This window comes from Colius striatus, chromosome 11 (assembly GCF_028858725.1).
Source record: "Colius striatus isolate bColStr4 chromosome 11, bColStr4.1.hap1, whole genome shotgun sequence".
In the NCBI taxonomy this organism is placed as follows: Eukaryota; Metazoa; Chordata; class Aves; order Coliiformes; family Coliidae; genus Colius; species Colius striatus.
Genome location: NC_084769.1, coordinates 6,043,265 through 6,065,682, shown reverse-complemented (window position 1 = coordinate 6,065,682; position 22,418 = coordinate 6,043,265). Strand labels below are relative to the sequence as shown.

At 37.3% G+C, this 22,418-nt stretch overlaps 1 protein-coding gene across 1 annotated transcript in view; it reads right to left on the bottom strand.

The window, feature by feature from the left end:
* The window catches only part of LRP1B (LDL receptor related protein 1B), a 556,160-nt gene that overhangs the window by 99,953 nt on the left and 433,789 nt on the right, over window positions 1–22,418 (bottom strand). The window contains exons 55-61 of the mRNA XM_062005148.1: window positions 19,263–19,403; window positions 18,089–18,276; window positions 16,368–16,551; window positions 14,246–14,331; window positions 10,731–10,853; window positions 5,500–5,681; window positions 3,991–4,190 (exon numbers count right to left, since the gene is read on the bottom strand). Of these exons, the coding sequence (XP_061861132.1) occupies window positions 3,991–4,190; window positions 5,500–5,681; window positions 10,731–10,853; window positions 14,246–14,331; window positions 16,368–16,551; window positions 18,089–18,276; window positions 19,263–19,403 (1,104 nt within the window). The remainder of the gene's footprint in view (window positions 1–3,990; window positions 4,191–5,499; window positions 5,682–10,730; window positions 10,854–14,245; window positions 14,332–16,367; window positions 16,552–18,088; window positions 18,277–19,262; window positions 19,404–22,418) is intronic.

The window sequence follows — 22,418 nt, the reverse complement described above, 5'->3', positions numbered from 1 at the left end:
AGAGACTCTAGGAAAGCTTCTCTCTGTTAACCACGTTACAGCTAAAGAAGTCGATTACTAACACTTAAGGTCTGACACTTTTTCATTGCTTAATTTTCACGCCCCTGCAAGATGGGGCAAAAAAGTGATCAACTCTTGCTTTTAATAAATGAATATAAAACATCAAAGAACTTGATACAGTTAAGGACTAATCTCAGCTCAGAGAAACCTCTGTGCTTCCAAAACTGGACTATCAGATTCCACTTTTGTAGTTTCATTATACCGAAATTCTCATCTTCAAAGAGTGAAATGGGAAAACAGTAGGCACCTCTGGGTTTCAAGAGCTCTGAAGGATAGGAAAACCTGCATGAGGCAATCAGATACCCAGGGAACTGCAAAGCTCCCACCTCCTCTGGGCAGTGGGAACCTAAAGCAGCTGTTAAGTCTGACAAATTCTTAAATGTTTCTTTTTTTAAAGCTCACAGAAGTAAACCAGCTTAGTGCTTAGCCAGATTAGTGCTTCAATGCTTGCTTAATCATTTACTGTGCATAACATTTGTGAATGCTGCAGTGCTAAATTGGCTAAGCTCTAAAGACAGTTTACATAATCAAGCATTAAACTTCAAATAGATAAGCAAGGTCATTGCTGCCCCCAGCGCCAAGAAGAGCTCCCAAGTACCTTAAGATTTCTGGCCTAGTTAGCATGTTTTCAAAGTTCTTACTAGGACTCTCTTGGTAATTATAAAAGCCCATTTCTCTATTGAAATGCAGAGGAACTTTACAAGAGAAAAGCAGCAGATGTTCTCTTTTTCTCTGAAAAATATGTAAGATTCATAAGAAAGAAAAAGCTTGTTGCAAAAAGTGTTCACATTAAGATCTAAATACATATAAACTCCCATTGTATGGAATAAACATGCCTTGGTTTAGTATGCAGCATGTCAATAATTAGCCAAAGACTATTCTCTTTGTGCTCGAGAAGCATCTAATGCAGTGAAAAAGAACACTACAGTCTACCTCAGCCATTAATATCTCTTTACAATACACACATTCTGACAAGATACTTATTTGCTGGGTCTTGTGAAATCTCTGTGGTATTTTCTGACACACTTTTAACAGGCAACTTAAGATCCCAAAAACATAGTTTCAGGAAAACAAAACACCTAACAGGAAGATAGCTTTACCCACAAAGGTCACAGAACGGGTAAAAGAAGTACTTAGTTTGCAATAACTAACATGACTGCAACACTCACATGATTCCCATTTAGACTATTTTCTCTGCACTGTAAGTATGTATTTTGTGGTCATAACTTCTGTGCCTTTATCCTTCTCCGTTTGAAAACACAAAGGACAGATAAAATCAATCATCCTTTAGTTAACTTTGACAATAGAAAATGTCCCAGCGACAAAGGAAAATGGAGCATGAGTTTCACATGAACACTACGTCTTCAAGAAACTCAGATATCACAAGACACAAAACTGAGCTCATGTCAATGCTTAGCAACAATGACAATGGTTTCTCATATTAGAAATCTAGAAGGGATCACAGTTTCATCTCCTTTTAAACATCAAACCCCTGAACTTCCCTGAATTTTCCTTATTGACACAATTAATTTGCCATGGTTAAATTTTATCTTCCAGAAATATTTCTAGTCTCTTGCTGAAACAATAGGACAAGCAAATGTATTTGGCAGCTTGTTCCAGGAGAAGAGGGGAGGGCAATGGAAAGATTCTGATTAGAACCAAAGTGGTCACCATGTAGGAGCTTTGCAAAGTTCTCAAAGCACCCTTTGGAACACCTATGGGCACGTTTCATTTGTTTCAGACACCAAGAATTCCGTCACTCTTTTGTTAAAGCCACGGAAGCTTTCCTACAACTTCATTTTGGTTTGATAATCACTTTTTGAGTGAAGCTCCTGACAACAGAAAGTGACAAACAGCATTAACTAGGAAAATCTTCCTCCCACAGATTTAAATGCTGCAGGATCTTTCTCTCAAAGTGTGTTTCTTTCTCCTTTTGTACATCATCTGTACTCAACAACAGATGTGTCCTCAAAAGTAGTAAGATAACAGAAGTTCATACAAAGTAATTGTCAATTTTGCAGCCTGCTTCAGATGCTCAACTGGTACCAAATTTGTATCCATTTTCATTCACAAATGGAAATGTTAAAGCTATCAGACACGAAAGCCTACAGAATGTTTAGTAACGCTTCTAACACTTTCACTGTAACACCTAAAGAGTCAGACATGCTCCTCAAACAGTCACGGATGCACTGAGCTGTCTAAAACTAGCAGTGGTGGTGCTCTGTTAAATGGGAATTTGCTCTATGAAACACTGCTCTTCACTGGTACCGGCTGTGGCTTTGTGACACATATCCTTCTTCTCTAGGTTCACATATCCTCAGGGGAAGACATTAATGCCACGTGAATACAAAAGCATTTGAAGCTGATTTTACCCACTCAAGTAAGAAAAATCAACAGGCTGGATACCAAGGTGATGGACACCACGGACAGCATGACTAGAATTCTGCAGGTATCTTCTCAGATTTACTGGGAAGAGGACATTGTCTGAGAAAGAAAAATTGAGACTTGCAGATTGAATGAGACAATGGAGAAAAGTTTGACCACTACAATCAGGTCAGGGCTAAGAGAGACACACATTGGCTATCATTCATTTCTTTCCTTTGAAAGGTCCAGAAAGGAGAGTGAAAGGATAATTGCATGAGAACAAAATAGCAGGATAGCAGCACTGGGAATAACATCAAGAGGAGTGCAGAGCTTTGCTTCATCTGTCAGAAAAACAGACTATCAGCAGGAATCCAGCTGGCACTCAGGGGTATGCCTGGGCAAGCACTGCTTAGGTGAGCAGGTTACGACCGTCCTGTGTTCATTACAAAACCCACGGAAGTTAATGCTGAAATGAACGTGAATGTTTACAGCTCTCACAGATACTGCTGTAGTCTCTGCAGTCTACTGCCTCTAACTGTCACTGAATTGTTCATTCACTATTTATAACTTAATATTCACAAATAGAAGGGATGGAAAACATTTTGGTGTTCTTTTTTGTCTGTTTTCTTACACAGTGAAGGTTCAATCTGAAAATAGTGTAGTTATTAATCAGCTGTGGTTTGCAGAAAAGCTAGAAGCACCCAGTATGATATAAAAGCCTAAAAATGTCCAAATATGTGAAGTTTTACCAGGATATCCATAGTTCTGAGGTTTGGGTAATGCTTGTGGAAGGGAGCCCAATTAAGATTTCAATCTCAAAACAAAACAGATCCCTGGCACTATCTCATACATTTGAAGTGAAAGATCTGTAATGATACCATTTGGAATATGAGAATGGTTCATTATGCATGAAACTTATTTTACTTTAAACTTTTTATAGAGAAAAGATACTAGCTTTTTAATTATCTGTCAGGTGAAGAGCAGAACACAGGGATAAAGATAATTTCATTAAATAAGTGTTTTGAACGTTATTATTTCAGTCATCTACCAGGAAAGCCCCACATTACATTTGCAGTACTAGTCTCCTTATTGACTCATGCTGAGCAGATTAATGGGCATTTCCTGGATTTCTCAGGCTGAAGAAGAGGCTGCTTTTAGCCATGTTCTGACACTTGGCACAGAGGACATAACCCTCCCACTTTTAACAGCCAAGTTTCACCAGCTTTGTAAGTTTGTCTAGGGCATGTTGTGTATATAAACTACAGAATTGACAGGACAACCTCTGATTGCTGAGCTTATCCCATGGATTTTCTGTTTTCATTTGACCTTTTTTTTTCTGTGGACATGTACTGCTGTGTGTTTAGAAATTATTGCTATTCAGAACAGAGAGGGAATGTGAAAAGCAACCTTCAAAATACTGATAAAAAGAAAACAATGTGTCAATAAAGTAAAAATGTTTTACAGTCCAGTTTTTACAGAATTACTTGTAATTTGCAAAGTACCTTCAGTTTAAAAATTATCAGAAAGAAAATAACAAATTGGGAGAAAAAAAAGCTCTTGACCAACCTTTATGCCTACGAGATCCATCCATGTCAGAAAACTCAATATGATTCTCATCAGCCCAATACAGTCTGTGGTTGACATAATCTATTGTAAGAGCCATAGGTCTAGATATCTGTGTTTCTATGACAACTGTTTGACTGGAGCCATCCATACCAACACGGCCAATGTGAGGATACTCACAGCAATCAATCCAGTACAAGTATCTATAAAACAAAATACAACAGCAGCTTTATTTAGAGATGCAACAGTAATAATAAAAGTCATTTTAGTTGATCTCTAGAATAATGCAGAACTTTTTCTATATTGTTTCAATTTTCCAGATAGATTTTTGGGTTTTTCTAGACCTGCTTGTACTTGAGTCTGTTGAATACAAAGGGTTTGAATAGGAATAACCTCATGTTAGAGGTCATTTCATTGAAATAATTATGGACTAGTAAAAAGTGCATTTGAATTGCTTAGGCTTCATGCCTTGAATTTGAAGTACTGCCCAGATTGCACATTTGCACATCTCATATCTTGCAAAACGGTATGCCTGCTAAAATGATGATGAAAACTCTATTACAGTTACTTTTTGGTTTGTTTTTTATTTATACATATCACAAAATCTTTTTTGTTGTTAATAGCAATACATTGCAAATTATATTGCTTCAGGAAGTACTAGGTCCAAACATTGGAACAGTTTCTCACATAAAGGGCTTAAAATGTGGGTAAAACCACTGAGAAAGACTGTTGGAAATTTCCTCTTCCATATGCTATTTAGTCACAAGAACTCTATTATTTGGTACATGGTTGCATCTTGCTACTGTTGAATGCCATTAACTTAGAACCCAAGAACAGATCATTCAAGCTGAGAAAACGATTTGCTTCTACTCTGCAAGTTTTGGACAGGCTTTCAAAAACTCAGATGGAGCTCATATTCTTAATAGCCACCTGGTATCCTCTTTGCACACAGTAGAAAATGCTGGCCCTAAGAACAGCTACAGGTGTCCTGTAAAACACAATATCTTCAAATCATGCAAGATTAAACACTTTTACTCTTAACAATCAAAAATTATCTGAAAAAAAGTCTTTGATTATGGAGCAGTTGAATAGCCTAAATTACTTTGTAAACTAGCTAACACAGAAACGAGTGTCAACAAGACAATTCAGCGAATAAATGAAACAAAACCTCAGAACTGTCTTCCATGTAATATGAAATCCTTGTTATTTAGTGACACACTCCTTAAAATGTGTTTGTTTTGAAATATCTCCATTCCTCCTACTGAAACAGAACACTTACAGAGCCAATATAACAAAACACGGTTTAGCATCTGCATTCATCTATTATACCAATCTTATAATATAATGACAACACAGTAAGCATTGGGAATGTATTTTACACTATTACTACCCAGTGTAGCTGAAAGTTAAGATAATGAAAAACTAGTGTATCTCATCTTCTGTTTATATATAAAGTATTTAACAATAAAATTAGGATTCAATACAAATTACTGCAGAATGGCTGCTTCGTACCCAGCTTGAGGATCTAAGGACAGATCTCTAGGAAACTTCACTCTTTTGCTCACAAGGACGGTAGGGTATAAGCCATTGAGTTTAGACACCTCAATAATTCTCTTTTCAGTATCAGACCAATAGAGATTCTTCCCAATCCAATCCACTGCCAGGGCATTGGGAACAGCTGTATTGTGGACTACCTAGTAAAGCAAAATTTACATTAATTATTCATCTAAATACCAGGAAAAGGAACAACGCAACAGTTACTAATACCAGAATACTGAGAAGTTGGATATATGATACAGTGACTTACAACATACAAAAGATCATTCCCTGTTAAACACTGATGCTTTTGAAGTGATGCTACTTCTTAAGTAACCAAGACAATGTGACAGTGCCTTTATATAGTAAAAAAAAAGAGAACACCACAATATGTTAGGTATAAAATTTCCTACTTCCCTGCATTAGGCACTAACTACTAAGAGTTTTGTATATGTAATTTTTCATTTTAAGTTCCTAATCATGTATTTTGTAAATAAATTTTCTGCTTTTTTAAATTCTAACCACTTAAAAACATTTAATGTACATTAATTCTAATTAAAACATTTAATGTACATTAATTCTAATTAAGTTTTCTGATTAAGCTTTAAACTTTTAAACTTTAAACCCAAAAATTTTTTTTTCCCCTCGAGTACTCCATTTATTTTTCACAGAAGTGAATGGAGAAGAGGCATCTTTTCTCATAGTGTGCCCTCAGACACATCTGTGTATTGGCTCACCATTTCACCCACCAGTCTACATTGGCGTAGTTTTCATTTCAATATCACAGTAGTGCCGTATGTCATCATAACGGATAGACCACAAGGGCACTCAAGTTATGCAAACAGGGAAAGATTACCTAGTTGGAAGGGTAAATACTGGGCTCTCATTTTCAACATTCACATGGCAGAGGAAACAGGAACTTTCCAAGAACTGGTTAAATTTCAAAAGGACAAAATTACTCAGGAATAAACTAAGAGACAGATGTGATTTAGTGGCCTACTGGAAAGCCTACACTGTACTGACAGGGATGTGTAATTATCAAGGTTTCTGACTGCTTGAATAATTCTGAGACTTGAACAATTGCCTCTAGCCATACATGACTGTATGACTCAATCTTGCTTGGCTGGGGGTGTTTCGTGTTAAGTGTTGTGTGACATTTGAATATCCCCAAACAAACATTCTGACATTCTATTCCTGATAAGGTCCTGCTTAGGTTTATGGGCTAGAACTTAAGAAGGAAAAAACCAAATGATCAGAGAGCACAATACTTGAAAACATTTGAGATTTATTAAGTACTGATAATGGGTTTATTACTGTAGTGCACATTCTAATTTATTGCCATCCCCACTACTAAAAGCATGTGGAATGGAGTATAAACTTTACATGTAAACCTGATTATGTATAACTGAATGTGGTATTTTTAATTTTATTTACCATTTGAAGGCAGTGAAAAGCCTTCAAGATAAGAAGGGATACTGTGAGATAATTTAAACCAGTTTTACAGTTATGAATATGTAAAAGCACCCTTTCGGGTTATTACGTTATTTATCACCTTATAAAATCTTTTTAAAATTAAATCCAGCCATGCACCATTTTTTTAATATGAATAAAGTACTTTATTTACTAATACCTTCACACTAGAGCCTTGCTGTTTCATAAATGTGTAACTGCAGCAACCACTGCACAGTAACATGGGACATTTCATGTGGAAACTTAGTATTGCAGCTACGCTATCTAGAACCATCAACCAACGTAATTAGTCACTTTCCTGATGGCTTTTCCTTTGGAGAGTCACTTTAAGCTTCCTGCAGTCACTGAGACCATCAGTGTGACATTTAATGTACACAACCCAGCTTGCTACAGCATGTTTCCAATAACAGATTTGAATTGACAATACTACATATAAACCACTTTACTAATGTTTGAATACATTAACGTGGAAAAGTTGTTGCTTCAATTGTATAAATAGCTCCTCCATGACTGGATACAGATGGAAATAAAGAGATGCCACCAACTTTCCCAGAGCAAGAAAGCTAGAGCTGGTATGCTGAAAAGATGCTGTCTTCTAAACTGGAGATCCTAGGTAATATATCAAATTGTATGATATAAATATATATTATATAATACATAATAACTTTCTTATTGGGAAAAAGGTTGTCAACTATAAACCCCTGCCCCAAACTGAACAGGCTTGCTGGGAAAATAATTATTTGTAACATCAATTATTAAGTAAATGAAGCTGGAACACAAGACGTTCCACTTAAATATAAGAAAAAACTATTTCACTGTGAGGTGAGGGAGCCCTGGCACAGGCTGCCCATAGGGGTTGTGGAGGCTCCTTCCTTGGAGATCAAGACCCACCTGGACACGTTCCTATGCGACCTGATCTAGGTGACCCTGCTTCTGCAGGGGGGTTGGACTAGATGATCTCTAAAGGCCCCTTCCAACCCCTGCCATTTTATGATTCTATGAAATATGTGCTATGGAAACCTTAAAATCTAAGTCAAAGAGATATGCAGTTGTCACTCAACATGGGATAGAAGATTGACTGCTACAATGTGTAATTATTGATAAATTTGTGCACATATTATTAGATTTCAGAGGCCAAATCTATGCAAAGATTTTCAGTGGAAAAAATCCCAAATATCCTTATGAAAGTTATATGTACTTAGTTCTACAAATTCTGCTTTGACTTAGTATTTTACTAAAATCTCCATCAACACAACACCCATTCTGTAAACTGAAAAATATTAATGAAGAGAAAACCAAATACCCCTCATGATGCCAATCTAATTTTCTTCTAATGTTTGCTCAAATTTCTGAAATCTTTCCTTAAAAAATTATTACATCCTTAGAAAGACATTTTTTTGACTCACCTAGAAATTACAACTTTGACTGGGGGGTGGGGGGGGGGGGGGAGATTGTTGTTCTTGAAATAACTAAGATCAGAAAGAAAAACATCTGAGGTCATCCTCAGTCCTGAAAACATGTCCCAAAATTAGAAAATACAGATTGAGCCATTATGGACAAGAAGCTGAACAAGGTGCTTTGTAAAATGCTTCAAGGCAATAAATACGATTCAATGATTTAATGTATTTAAACCCCCCCACTTGCTTGGCTCCTATTTTTTGCATTAAAAAATATTTGCAGGGCCCAACAGGAACTTTTGAGTGCATATTGGATTTTAGTTTTGCCCCAATAGAATCAGAGTGCCATAAATTATGCTTATGCATATATTTTTATCAGTTCTAATAACAATTATTTCCATCTGAATGGCATAAACAAGGTTCCCTGATGCCAGTCACTTTGAAACCTTAACCCCCAAAAGGAATGAAGTCGCTGTGCTCTAAGGAAGTGTCAAGTCTATGTACTAAGCTGCAAATTAAAAACATAAATCTTTTCTTACTGCATAATTTACTGGTGTACAATGAAGCAACAAAATGCACACAATATGTTATTGCTCATTTGTTCCACATTTAAGAAGGTCAGACATAAGAGAAAAAGCAAAGAAGAATTCCTTACAGCTAATCACAAATTCTGGAAAAGTGTTCACATAAGTCAACAAATGAGCTTAACAGTGGATTTGTGAACTTATTCCACTACAGAGAAAAAAAACAGACCAGTTGTGCAGAAATAGTAATGCAGTTGTATCCTGGATTATTCACAGCAAAGACATTGAGATGTTTTCATTATCAGTGTTGTGGAGGTGAGACAAAAACAAACTGAAGATCACTGAAAATTGTATGTGAAGAAGTAATACATCAGTGTATTTACACAGCTTACACCTAATTATACCTTTTTTTTTTCCCTTTGGCATCCTGTAAACCACACTGAACTGCCAATTCAGTCAACTGTCAATTAAGTCATAACGAATTTGGCTCATAAATACAGTGCTCTTAATCCTTATCTCTGCTTCTGTAGTGGTTTTGCCTGGGCCAGCTTTTGGTAGCAGAGGGGCTACAGGGGTGCTTAACTCTTTAAGCAAAGAGCTGCCAGAAGCTCCTCCTGTAACTGAAAGAGCCACTGCCAGTCAGTTCTAAGCTGGACTCACAGCTGACCAAGGCATGGCCAATGAGTGACTGAGGTAACACCTCTCTGAATAATGGATTTGAAGAATTTGAAGATGTTGCTGTGTAGCTGCTAAACTGCAACAGCAACAGGGAGTGAGAATGTGAAAACATCTCCACAGACACCAAGGTCAGTGGAGAAAGAGGGGGAGGAAGGGTCCCGTGACCTGTGTTGCAGCCCATGGTGAGGCAGCTGCACTCCTGCAGCCCTTTGAGGTACATGAGGAAGCAGAAACCCACTCACAGTCTGGAGTGGGTGGATGCCTGAAGGAGGCTGTGACTCTGCAGGAAGCTCACCCTGGAGCAAGCTCCTGGCAGGACTGGGAGCCTGTGGGAAGAAAGGACCCCACACCAGAGCAGGTTTGCTGTCAGGACTTGTGATCCTGTGAGGGACTCAGGCTGGAGCAGACGGTACCTGGAGGACTGTTCTCCCAGTGAGTGACCCACGCTGGGGCAGGATGTGAGGAGCTGCCCCCATGGGAAGCCCCATGCTGGAGCAGTTTGTGAGGAGCTGCAGCCCATGCGAAGGACCCAGGTTGGAGTAGTTTGTGAGTGACTCTCTCCCATGGGAGGGACCACACAGTGTAGCACTGGGAAGTGTGAGGTGGCCCCTACCTGAGAAGAAGCAGTGGCAAAGCCCATCTGTAATGAACTGACCCCAACCCCCATCCCCCATCGCCTGCGCTGCTCAGGGGGGAAGGAAGGAGAGTCCTGGGAAGAGGGAGCGGTGGGGGGAAGTGTTTTAAGATTTGGTTTTATTTCTCATCTCCCTGTTCTGTTCTGATTGTTCCTTAATTCATCAAACCTTTTCTCCCCACTTTGAGTCTGTTTGTCCCACGATGCTAATTGCTGAGTGATCTCCCTGTCCTTATCTCAACTCACAAACCTCTCATTCTATTTCTCTCTCTCTTGTTCAGTTTAAGAGGGGGAGTGATAGAACAACTTGGTGGGCACCTGGCACACGGTCTGGGCTAAACCACTATAACTTCAAACAAGATACAAACCCAATTTAAATTTTGCTAGGGCTTGCTAACCCATGCTTTGTTTATATGCATATACCAAAATTTTACAGAGTTAAAAGTGTTAAGGAACATTTCCTAAGACCGTAATTCTAGGTGTGACATTATCATCCCCAGTTACCTTGACGTCACTTCCGTTTAAACTCATTCTGTTTATGCGACTGCCATTTGGTCTGCTGGAATCAATCCAATAGATGAACTCTTCCCTATAGTCAAAGTCTATTGCAATCACATTGTTCAGCCCCTAAAAACAGAAAGAGAAGGTCCATCTATTCAAATGTTTGAATATCAACTGTTAGATAGCATTCAGAATGCAAAATACACAGTATGTAATATTCAGAAGGCTTTGTCTTACTGACTGCATATTTTTAGGTACTTCTCTCATTTTCCCATCCCTTACTTATAAACAATCAGATGAACAAAAATTGTAACAGAAATAAATGCAGTGACAAAGAATTATCTCAATTCAAAAATGCAGATGATATATGAAACTAAACGAAGCTCCTGCAGTTTTTTCCTCCTGCTATTAAAATGGACTTCAGCAGTAAACGCTTAAACTTTTGCTCAGTTTCTCTGTTATTTACTACCTTTGGTGTTACTTTGGCAAGTGAGGTGCCATTCATTTTGTAACAACAAGCTCAGAAATAGCCTAAAATTTAACTTAATGAACACAGTTTATTATTAATTTAAGTTAATCAGGAACTCAAAACTCTGATGTTCTAAAAAGCATTCATTCTCATTCCTGAATAAGGAGGTTTAAAATTCTTGGATGCTGTATTGTCACTATTGTGTACCTATGTATGTGTAAACACACACAGAGGTAGCATATACAACAAATATAAAAGTTAGAGATCCAGCAGGCACCTGGAAGCCTCCTATGCCTCCTGTTGTAAGAATGTGGTCAATGTATCTGAGGGACACAGACACATTGGAAAGAGCTGTTATACAGTAATGAGTTTCCACCCTAAATGGTGGATTAGAAAAAGAGGTATTTCATTCAGAAATTCAGCTCTTTTTTCCTTAGATGAGAATGGGAAAGCTTTGCCCTATAATCTGCTTAACATTCTGATACGTAGTGAAATCATAATTGTTCTCAATATCCAAAGATGTTGCTATCAATTAAAGATGGTAAAAAGAATGGATTCACTTTGCACTCCTTTTAAAACAGCAAGATCAATTAATGAATTCCCTTATCAGCCCCATGACATGGTACTCTCAGGTGAATCGGCAACCTCCCTCGTTAAATTAATTCACAGTTGTAGAGGGGATGTGCTGGACTAGCCAACTCTAAAATAAACAACTACATGCAACAATAATTGTACAGAAAGTGGTACACAGCTTAATTTCCAACTATTAGTGTAATACCGTAAATCTATATTTTGATCAAAACGTAGAGGAAGAGTGTGATTAGGCTGCACAAACCATCACCAAAGAAAGTGTGAAACAGCAGTGGTGGAGGACCACTATCATTTCCACGTACAGAGTGTTTTAACAAAACCAACTGCACCTCTGTCAGTCATAACCATGCTGGAAAACACTTTTCCTGTCTCCTTTCCTATTATTATTACAAATGCATCTACAGATAAACCTCCAATCCAAATTCTTAACAAAGGAGACAACAGGAGAATGACTATTACAAAAACATCACAACAGACTATTAAAAATTTATAACATTCTAGAAATAAAAGTCAGCAATATGTAAAAAATTAGCCTTGTATCTACATATCCTATAACATTGTAAAAGTTAATCTTTAGCATTCAGACTAATAAAGAGAACTGCCTGACTGCCAGTCTTTGGTTTCAAGTATTTCCCCAGTTTAGTTCCAATATTTATCAGAACATCAACTGCAGGTAAAACTACTTCTGTACATCTAATGGAGTTCTCAGTCTGGACAACATGTCCTCTTCGTGGTCTACGTGTCACTTTTAAGTCCTCCTAGCATAACTCTTTGTCATTTGTCATGCAATCTGCTTTTAGAAGGAAGTTTTTAAATGATATCAGCTGCACGAGTTGCAAATCTGTGGTTTTGTTTGTTTCTGTTACACACAGTCATGATTTGCATTCCCTTGGTGCCCCAATTAAAAAAAACAAATGGAGGTAAAAATCACAAAAAAATGAGGAGGAAGATTCTGTCTACCCTGTCTATGAGGATTTTGATGACTAGGGTTGAAGGAAATGGAAGGTAAAGAACATACATGAGACACAATTCAAACAGTTGTACTGTTTATGTATATCAAAGAAAAAAGAAAGAAAAAGCTAGCTCATAACAACTCTGAGAAGACTGAATGAGCGCCTACGTTCAGCTCCTTAATGCTTATGAGTTTATGAACTACTGTTAGAATGGCAAAGCATAGATCAAATACACAGAGAAGGGTGGTTCTGCTCCTTTGCCAGAGCAGCTCTGGTATTTGCCTTCATCTGGTAGATGTCTAAGGAAGAACCAATTCATAATGTTACAAGGACAAAATTATGTCCTTATGAGGAAGAAAGCCCACCTGTTCTGCTGGTATAGTGCTCTCTTTTGCTCTCAAAAATACTCTAAGATCATAATCCACTAGGTTCAATAGCAGAGGTCTTTCTTAGACTAGTGAATGACTGTGATATGGAAAACACAGATTGTCTTCAATGGCTGGAGCTGTGAAGCTCTGAGACAATCTGTCAGCATCAACCATGAAGAAAATTTCTTGTTGCCCACCTTTTTACAGGTTTCTATTAATAGACATACCAGCAAAAGAGAAGAAAGGCAGTGAGATGTAAATGAGAGGCAGTCAGAAAGATTTCAGAGGAAAAAAAAACAGACACAATGCTTGCTACACTTAAATAAATCCAATGTTTAATGCAAGATGGTTAATTTTGTAATTACTGTAGTGAAGACCTGAGCACCTCTCTTGGAACATTAAGACGCACAGCTTACTGACACAAGAAGTCACAAAAAGCCTAACGATGTTGACTGGCAACAACTGATTCACTAGTCTTTGTACAACTGATTAATTAGTGCTAAAGAAAACAGATGTTTTTATGAAAACATATTTTGGAACTCTAATCTATGGTAAGTAACTACACTTAGGTGAAGCACAGAAGCAGAGCAGAAACTGCTAAAAACGACAGCTCTGCATTTACTGACTTTCTATTTCGGTAGGTTTTTCAAATAAGCTTTGTGGTTTTTTTCCTGTTACAATAATTTAGAATACTTATGTAAAAAACAGGTTTAGCAAAAGGGGTAAGTTCATGTATTGTAATGCTGCAAATCCTGGAATTGTCTGTCTAAATAAAATAGATTTGGATTATGACAGTAAGTAGCCCAAATAATACACAGCCAAACAGAGGTGGGGGTTGGGGGTTTGTTTTTGAGAAAACTGAAATATATAAATTGAGCAAAACACATTGTGATGGAAGAGGATCACAAATACCATAATTTTTTTAATACATCAGAATGACTGATGAAACAACTGCCTGAGCTTTAAGCATGTCAAATTCAGCTAAAGTCGCTAATTAAAAAGATCATCAGGACTGTGAAGATACTGCAGTTGTTCTGTGGTGCATACAATGCCAATTGAAGGATGATGTTTCTGCCAGCTGCACACTTTAGAAAAGAATAAGATTATTAAACTTAGAGCATGGTACTATGATTATACCTGTTTCAACAAAGTGTAGTTGGATCCATCAGTGCTAATTTTTCTTATTTCATGATGATCAGCCAGAATTAAGAAAGGTTCCTCATCTAAACCCCGGGAGAGAGAATATATTAGACTAGCTTTTACGTTAATTTATGGAAAATCAGGAATACAATGCTGAAATACAGATGGTTTAAAAAATAAATGTTACATGCTTTGATCAATGTTATGGATGAAAGAAATATTTAAAACATTCAAATGTTCGAAGAAAGATCAATGGTGCAGTATCAAAAATGAACAAAGCAATCAATTAGTATCTCTTTCAATGTAATTTGATTTTTTCGCCTTTGTAATATGGGAACCATGCTGTATTTTATTCTAATTCCATTTCAGAGATCAAATTTTAACTGTATTTCATAGCACTTGTTTAAATTTCAACACTCATTTTCAACTAATTGCTATGGCTATTATTTATTACAGTTGCAAACCAAGCGTGTTTTGACCATTGCTTTTTGAGATCTCAATTCCCTGGACAATATAGACATAAAGAAGCATCTGTTTCGACAAAACTTAATTCTCTAACTCTGAACTGAAGCCAGATTTGGCTTTTTAAACCCTGGATTTTAATTAATCCAAAAATATTCCTTCAGTTACTCATTCATGCCATAACATACTTTGAAATATCTCTGAAACTGACGTATGTAACAGTAAAAAAAACTCTAAAAATACATGCTTTTAAACAAGCTGTCTTTGTTTTAGCTCTGTTAACAGAGATCTCAGCTAAAATAAAACTACTACTACTAATCAAACATGTATTCAAAGCTCGTATCTACTGTTCATATGCTCTAGAATGTAATGTGCTGTCCAGCTGATTCTCCCCTTGTACTGAATACACTGTACCACCTCGCTGGCACTTTATGTTGAACTCTTAAGACATTCTCTAAATCTTCAATGATCCAAGGCCTCATACTCAGCACTGTTAGTGGTTTGTGGAGAATGGCTGTAATGCTCTGCTCAGTTGTAAAGAGTTCAAGGCAAATTATGCAAGAAATTATGTAACATTAGGCGAAATGTTCACATGTTGGCACCTCCTCGCAGAACAACCATCCTTAACACAGCACAAACAGCTCTGGCATGATTGCTTTTGAAGTTTGATATATTACAGCTCCAATAAACTGTACTATGATGTGTTCCAGCTTTCCTTCTCATTTGAGTGACCTACAGCTTCTAAATGTATGAGTGGCTTGAAAGGTGTCACATAGGAGTAAAGCCAAAAAAGAGAGATACGGTATTTCTGCCCTCTTCTGCGTTTCCTCTGATTAGTCAGGGAAGCACCTGAGATGGGAACAGAAGGCAGACAGAGGTTCCAGTCTTCTTGTCATTTAGAAAGAAAATAGGTGGGTTTTTTTTATTTAAAAACAGAACACAAACAACTTTGTGCATGACTGGAATAAGGAGTCTGCCTGAAGTCAAAGATTGCCTGCACTATGAAGGAAATCCGGCAGAACACAGTAATAGGGTTTTTGTTTCTTTCCTGCTGACATTTTGCTGTTCCTTTCAGTGATCTAGTGAATCCCACTCACTGAAGCACACAAAAATAACATCAGTGGCACAGACATAGGGGTGAGGAAATAATCAATGTTCTTATGTATCTTGAATTTCACTGTGTATATGTAAGACTGGGAAATTTCAAATGTTATGGGAATAATAGATTTTGCAATTCCTATCATTTTTTTCCTGTTCCTCCTTTTCATACCAGGAAGTTTGAGGTACATTCTATAGTTGATGAAACAAAATGCAGAAGTCTCTTAAAAACCTTATCATAACCGTACCATTACCATGTGACTCAGAAGTAGAATTAAGTGATGTATTTTTTAACTTTCCTAAGGCTTTTTCTAATGACAGTTTCTATTTCAACCTTTCATGATTTGCTGTAACTATCCACTATGAATTATCTGAGCACAATACATACTAAAAATAGAACTTCTTATTACATTCAGACATTGAATCACATTCCTACTGTTTACTGAAGAAGCAGTGTGCTTCAAAGTTTATCTTGCACGAAAGGGTAACATAGACCATGGGACTAAATTATTTCACAGATTACTTTGGATACAGCTTTGGATTAAAAGAAAAGTGATACCTGAAAGGGATTTGCAGCCATTTAAGTTATCAGGTTGTATTTCATACCCTTCTGCACACAAGCATTTGTAGGTTCCATAGGTATTGATGCATTGCTGGCTACAAGGAAATCCAGATGAACATTCATCAATATCTATACATGTTTTGCCATCATCCTTCAGCAGGAATCCAGGCCAGCATTTGCACTAGGAAAGAAAAACAAATAAATTCAGTTTGAATTACTCATTGATTCTGTTTGTTATCTTATGTGCTTTCTCCTGAATATGTTAGCACCATGAACTTTTTCACATAGTCTCACATTTTCAAGTAATGTCATAATTACATTGATGTTTATACTGTTTTCAGGCAGACATTTCTTTTCAACTAGTGCTTGTGTGATCCTAAGTACCATTCCTTCCCCAGTAATCCCATAGAATAAGGAATTATTCTTTCTTCTTTAACTGAAGAATTAACTCTGTATTACTCTGTAGAAGCCCATGATGTGCTTTCTCCACAATGATGCTACTTCAACAGGGAACTTCTGGAGAGAGCCCAGCACAGGGCCACCAAGATCATCAGGGGACTGGAGCATCTTCCTTATGAAGAAAGGCTGTGAGATCTGGGGCTGTTTAGTCTGGAGGAAACTGCAGGAGAAACTCATTGATATTTACAAATATCTAAAACGGTGGATGTCAGGAGGTTGGGGCAGCACTTTTTTTCTGTTGTATCTAGTGACAGGACAAGGGGTGATGGGATGAAGCTGGAACACAAAAAGTTCCATTTAAACATAAGAAAAATCTATGTCACAGTTGAGGTGAGGGAGCCCTGGACCAGGCTGCCCAGGGAGGGTGTGAAGGCTCCTTCTCAAAGTTTTCAAAACCTGCCTGGACATGTTCCTGTGTGACACGATCTAGGTGGACCTGCTGTGTTGGACTAGATGATCTCTAAAGGTCCCTTCCAATCCCCACCATTCTGTGTTCCTATGGTTTTGCTGCACTCAGGCTCGTGCACTCCAGCTCTCTGGTCTACAGCCTCCCAACTAGGACATGATTTCAGAGGTCTGAATATCTTTAGAGCTAAGTCATGTCAGACTGATTTTACTTAGTTCTCAGGGGGGCAATATTCTGTTGTTAAGATTAAACATTTAGGGGTGCAGTCAGAGTTACTTCAGTTTCAACCCTGAAAAAATCTCTTCTCTTCTGAGCTTCTATTTACAGGTCAGTGCAGTCAGTGGCTAGGGCTTATGTAACACCCAAGAAGTACTCCTTTCTACATCTTGAGGTCAAAGAGTAGATTCAGGTAATTCAGAAAACAGCAGCAGATGCAGACAACTAACAATGTATTCTGCAAGTAAGGTGATAATACTGTTTAAGTATTTCTGCAAGTCTCTTTGTCTAGGAAAAAAAGATTTGAAGAACACTGCTCTACTTGATCCACTCCTACTTGTTTTCCTTTTTCACAACTGATTTCCAGTGCCCTCTATACATCAGTACAATTCCTTGTATTTAAAGCATTTTATGTACTTTTCCATGGGTTTAAAGTATGTATTGTACCAGGTTTTAAGCAGTTAGCCATTGTTTCCTTAGTGGAAATATAAATTTGAATGCTCCTGCATAGTAGGTAAGCTACTTCTTCACAAGGAAGCACAATACACTGGAGTTTCCTTGTAATGATGCAGTAGTTAAGAAACAGTTCAGAACGAAGAATATGCATTGTATTACTCCACGTTTTCTAAGTGTTCACCTTGTATCCAACAGGAAGATCCTGACAGTCTTGGGAACAGCCACTAACTTTCTTACTGAGGCACTCATTAATGTAGCAGCTTTTCTCATCAGACCCATCGCTACAATCTTCTTTGTTATCGCAAACATCACTTTGAGGAATACACTTGCCATTTTTGCACATAAAAAAAGAGCTGTTACATGACTGCTCTGGAAAACAAAACAGAGAAGATGACTTGGTGTGGTCTATTAGTATTTGGAATGACTTATTTCGTGGATCAGCTGCACTGTCTCCATGTGAGATGAAAGAACTGTGTAAAAAATGACTGTTTCTTATTGATAGTATTATAATTCCTTTTTAAGTGTCTTTTAAGGTTATTCTCACATAAAATGCATGAACACTTCGACTTGTTACTCCCTCCAACATGTTTGCTTTCATATAATTGAGAATCTTCCACACTATTTCTGTACAAAATACAATTGTACAGCTCAGAAAACCTAAAACACATAGCTTCTCTTCCCTGATGTGTTTAGTAACATGACTGACTGAATTCCGACGCATTCCGTGTCTGAAGAACATGTACATACTTTTCCCCTGTTTGGTTAAAATGGAACATGTCATTCCAGCTACGTTCAGGTTTTTCAAATCAGAATTAGAACATTTAATTGTAAGGCAGGTATGTTGCCTCACCTCTAAGCAAAAGAGTGACTTCCATCAAAATTGGTAGAAAGGACCAGGATACCGTGCAATAAAGTAATAAGATCTACACAGAAGAATTTCTCTCTCAAGAAGGCACAGAATGCTATGTTGTATGCAGATCAGGATTCACTACCTCTGAAAAGCCAGCCTACTTCTGTGTGCTGGGTTTACTAAACACAGTAAACATTTTCAGGTCAAGCTAGAAACTTTGGCAACCATTACATTGGTATTAGCTTACCTCAGTACTAACAGAACCTATGCATGATGGAACTAGCAGGCAATTTATGCCATAGAACTGGTGGCTTAAACTTTGTGAACTGAGGTTTTGGATTCTCAGGACTGAACCACACATTCTTCTTGCAAGACATAAGGAATATCACCATGAAACTACCGGAGATTTAAGCTATGAGGTTTCACATTTGCCTGGCTACAATTCTGAACCATTGCTTTCCAAAAAAAAAGGTCACACACGTTATTCAAAACATTCAATTCGAACCTGAACTTCTACATTTTGTGTTTATAGGTGCTTCATCAGAATGGTCTGGACAGTCAAAATCACCATCACATTGCCACTGGGAATTTAACAGGCATCTTCCATCAGCACAAGTGAACTCTCCAGGACGACAGTGCCGATACCCTAGAAACAGAGCAATCAGTGACTTCATACTTGGCTCCATACTTTCAACATATATTTTTGCATATATAATACAAGTAAGTATTTTTTGCTCCTTAAAGAGATATAAAGCACTATATGCTTCTATATCAGTGTCTAGCAACAAGTAAATCAAACGTCTCTTCAGAAGCTTTCATAGTCATGAAACAATCCTCACATCTATAAAACATTTATGCAGCTCTCAATCATGAACACATTCTCTTTTAACTTTTTGATCTTTTTAGGAAACAGCTTTCTAACAGACTTTTGAGAAATCACTACCCAGCAAATATGTTTACAGTATGTTTACTACTGTGTGCTTTCCCTTTAAATCATACAGGACACTAATCATTTTTAACCACATTAAACCATCCATTAAAACAAAAGTTGCTGTTTGGGGAAGAAAAGTGCAACCTTCTCTGTATTTCATGTGTATAAATTCTGCCTCAAAAAACCTGTAGTCCTTTACAGAGCCTTGAAAGCAAGCCTTGATTTAGTTTAAGACTCCCTAGAAGTAGAAAGTTAATATTTATTCTATTTTTCTCTCTAAGTACTGTATTTTCTGCTATCTAGTAGAGCTTTTTTACTGATAGCAGATGGATACATAACATTTGACTTTCTGGGATGAGACAACTAGTTCTATTAAGAGCTTTAAACCCCTTGTATATCTTTAGTTGTCATTTAGAAATGTGTTTATGTACTATTTTCCAAATGCAATATGTTATTACATTAATTACAAATGTTACTTGGAATTCAAATCGTTCTCTGGTCTCCTGAAGATGGTTTTTGATATATTTTTTTAAATAGATCATGATTAAAAGAAGATAGATTGGCTTGAACCAGAACAATGTGAAGCTTTTGGGTTGTCCGAGACACCTCTGAGTGCAAGGTTTCCTGGATCAGCAGCTTTACCTCACGTTTGCAGTATTTCACAAGTATGTCATAATCAGAGAGTTCATTAAAAATGTGCAGACAACGGCTTAATTTTGCTTCTGCTCTGGATGTCAGGACATAAACTAAACACTGAAAACAGAACATCCTTCCTGTTCCTGTATGTGTCTTTTGGTAAGCCCCATAAACAAAGCATTCCATCTTCTTGATGCAATTTAACACTCTTGAATAGAGTTCCTAATTTACTTCTTTTAACATTTTGAAGAACACTACAGGCTGAGACAGTGGCTCATCTAGTTCGGCATTGTATCTCTGACAGCAGCAACAGGAGATGCAATTTAAGGACCACGTATTTTGTTCCCATTCTCTCCCCACCTTGATTATTGCCAATTTTTTTGTTTACAGCTAATTAATTAATAAGATAGGATTAAAAAGAGAGGATTACTCAATGGAATGGAAACTTGTATCAAAGGAATTTTCAAGGATTAGCATCATTGTGAACTTTAAAAACGTGTTTAGATGCACATTCTGATACAAGTAAAATCTGATCACTCCAATCACCAGTCTCATTTTTATATGATGGCTGAGTAATGCTCTAGAAAAAAAACCCAAGAAAATGTATCTTTCTGTGATACAGATGAGAAAAACCAAACCAAATCAAACCCAACCAGCTAGATTTTAAGATCAATTCTCTTAATTCAGCTTTATAGGAATGTACTTCAAACTAAATTTCATCTCACTCAGTAGACTAGCTACTGAAAAGTGTATTTTTTTGTTTTGGTGGGGTTTTTTTTGCTATCAAGATGAAAAGATTTAGCTCTAAAATTTAACAGAGCTATGATCAGGTTACCTAGTTTGCAGTCAAATCACAAGTGTAAAATCTTGGTGAATTAGGCAGTTTATTTTTACATCTTGACAACATCTTCAGCAGTGTGCTTTGGAATTCAATTCCTACTCTCTCCAAGTAGTTGCTTTTCTGATAAAAGAATGTAACCCTTTCCTAAAATGACAGTATAATGAGTTTACCTTCCAAGTCTCACACTAAGGAGTGTATCCAATTGCCAGCTAACAGAAAAATTGCATTGGAGCAGTGCAACATGCAACAACTGTTGCTGTGGATTTCAGTTTACTCAGAAGAAATTAAATAGAGCCAGTGCCTGAAGATAGGTCCATAGTAGAATTAGATCAGGAGTTTGTACAACCTCTGCTTCTGCTGCCATTTCCTCTGTCTCTTTAGAAAAGTCTGTCAAACTAGCACCACTTATTTGTCAGTATTTTAACAGACTGTGCATGTGTATCAAGCTATAGAAACTCAATGAGATATACCAGCCAGAAATTATATATCATGTAGAAAAAAATCCCACATGTATTTCCAAAGTTTGTGATTTTCCAGTTCTAAATGCTTATTTAGGAATTAAAGACTGCTGCTAAGTAAAATCTGATTATAAAGGTTTTCCTACTCCTCCCCACCATTCAACTTGATCATATAGTGCTAAATAGTGATACTGTAAACTTTTTCCTCCATGACTTGTTCTGACTCTATTGTGTGAGTCCGCTCTCACAGTCTCCTTTTGGCACAAGGGCCTACATAACTACATCTGTTAAGCCAAGCAACATGAGTCTACCAGCATGTGCTTCAAACCTGGCAAGATGGGTACACCAAGGGGAGTTGCCCATCTGACCTCATGGAGTCACAGCTACAGTCCTCTGTGGATTCGTGGACATGGGTGCTAGTAACTCTGTATGCCAAGGGGTATGACAGAATGTGCATGTACCTCTGCTCTGGGTGTGCCTGTGTGTTCAGATCTTTTGGGACTAATTATAGGAAGGTGTTTAAAAATCCGTAAGATCTACCAACATTTTGCAAGCATGATTTACTCATTGCGTCACTGCTATTGATACCAAATGAATAGTTCACTGGTTTCCAATCAATTATTTATCATTAATAAATTAATCACCTCCTTTCATCCTCCTTTGGTTTAAACTACATGAACTAAGCAGTTCTTTCCTGTAACATAAGCTTTCCTGTAAGCTTATGGTTGTACAGTGCTCCTTCCAAAACACCACACAGTTTACCCAAGTGGAAAGTAAATGGGGTTTGCTAGGAAA